Genomic DNA, 1,546 nt, shown 5'->3' on the forward strand with positions numbered 1-1,546 from the left:
TTCCTCCATCGAGCTCCTCTCTCCTCTGGCCGAGCCCAGGGACAGAGGGAGGTTCTATTACACATTTTTGTCTCTTTCACCAAGTCCAACAGTGAGAAAATAAAGCAGAGTGTGCACACTAGGGACTCAAAACTATTCTCTACTGAGTCAACCAATAAGCAGACAACAGTCCTATCCTCTATAATAAAGAGGTAATATGCAAATTAACCCGCACGCCCTCACAAGATGGCTGTCTACAACCAGGCCAGCAGGGGGGTTAGTGAGGGACGACCAAACGACTGAACAGCCAGCTGTGTGGGGCGACCAGGCCAGCAGGGGGGTTAGTGAAGGATGATGAAACAACTGACCAGCAGGCTGTGTTGGACAACCAGGTGGGTGGGGGCAGGCTGTGTGGGATGACCAGGCTGGTAGGGGGGGCAGTTGGGGGTGACCAGGCCAGCAGGAAAGGATGATAAAACGACTGACCAGCAGGCTGTATGGGATGACCAGGCAGGTGGGGGTGGGCTGTGAGAGGCAACCAGGCCGGTAGGGGGGGCAGTTGGGGGTGACCAGGATAGCAGGTGGGGGGACAGTTAGGGGCAACGTGGCCAGCAGCAGGGGGCAGTTAGGGGTGATCAGGCCGGCAAGGGGGGGCAGTTAGGGGCAACCAGGCAAGTGAGCAATTAGGAGCCAGCGGTCCAGGATAGTGAGAGGGCAGTCGGACATCCCCCGAAGGGTCCCGGATTGGAGAGGGTGCAGGCTGGGCTGAGGGGACTCCCCACACACCTGTGCACAAATTTCGTGCACTAGGTTTCTAGTAGTCTTATATTCACATACAACTTCGCCTTCAGATCAAGGCGGTGAAAGCAAGACCGGCACAGCTCTCCCCCAGAGGGGCTGGGCCAGGCGTCCGCGGAGAGCGAAGCGCACACCGTGAACCTGGATGGTTTTCATCTGCTCAGAAGCCAAACAAAATCGTCGCCTGAGACACCGAGAACCCAGCACTAGTGCCGGCCACCCCGTCACCGTGGAGCAAGCCGTCTGTCCAGGGGGCCTCCTTGCATAGCTGGCTGCAGTGCCACCCCTGCCCTCGGCCCACTCCCCAGGCCCCTGCCCCTGCACGCGCGCGGCGAGGACCTCAGCCCTGGAGGGGGGCAGCGGGCTCACCGTACCGAGACGGGTGCTTCGCTGCTCGCGGTGGACGTCAGTGTGCTGTTGGTGACCGACTTCTTGGGCAGCTGTGGACTGGCATCTGGCTTGGTCTCTATGCTGCTTTTGGACGAGCTGTCATTCACTTCATTCTCTTCGACGGGGATCTCCTCGCAGTAGCTGAAAAAGGCACCACGAACCACGCTAACCTCAGGGACGGAGCTATTCTAAGAACCAGACCCACCCACCCATCCAAAACGGTGGCTTCCCTGCGTCTCTGCTCTGCACCTGATCCTCCTCCAACTACCCGCCCCCCTCAGACCCCCCTAAAACCTCCTTCCCACCTTATACCCCCAACGCCAAGTAAACTTTCTGGCTCCAAACTCTCCTTTAGATTTATCTCTAAAGTAGGACCATT

The 1,546-nt window shown here is 58.3% G+C and overlaps 1 protein-coding gene across 4 annotated transcripts in view; it reads right to left on the reverse strand.

The window, feature by feature from the left end:
- The window catches only part of GRAMD1B (GRAM domain containing 1B), a 76,321-nt gene that overhangs the window by 18,421 nt on the left and 56,354 nt on the right, over positions 1-1,546 (reverse strand). For all 4 annotated transcript variants that reach the window (XM_006770328.2, XM_015568184.1, XM_015568185.1 and 1 more), the window contains exon 8: positions 1,152-1,308. In XM_006770328.2, the coding sequence (XP_006770391.1) occupies positions 1,152-1,308 (157 nt within the window). The remainder of the gene's footprint in view (positions 1-1,151; positions 1,309-1,546) is intronic.

This window comes from Myotis davidii, unplaced genomic scaffold (assembly GCF_000327345.1).
Source record: "Myotis davidii unplaced genomic scaffold, ASM32734v1 scaffold803, whole genome shotgun sequence".
In the NCBI taxonomy this organism is placed as follows: Eukaryota; Metazoa; Chordata; class Mammalia; order Chiroptera; family Vespertilionidae; genus Myotis; species Myotis davidii.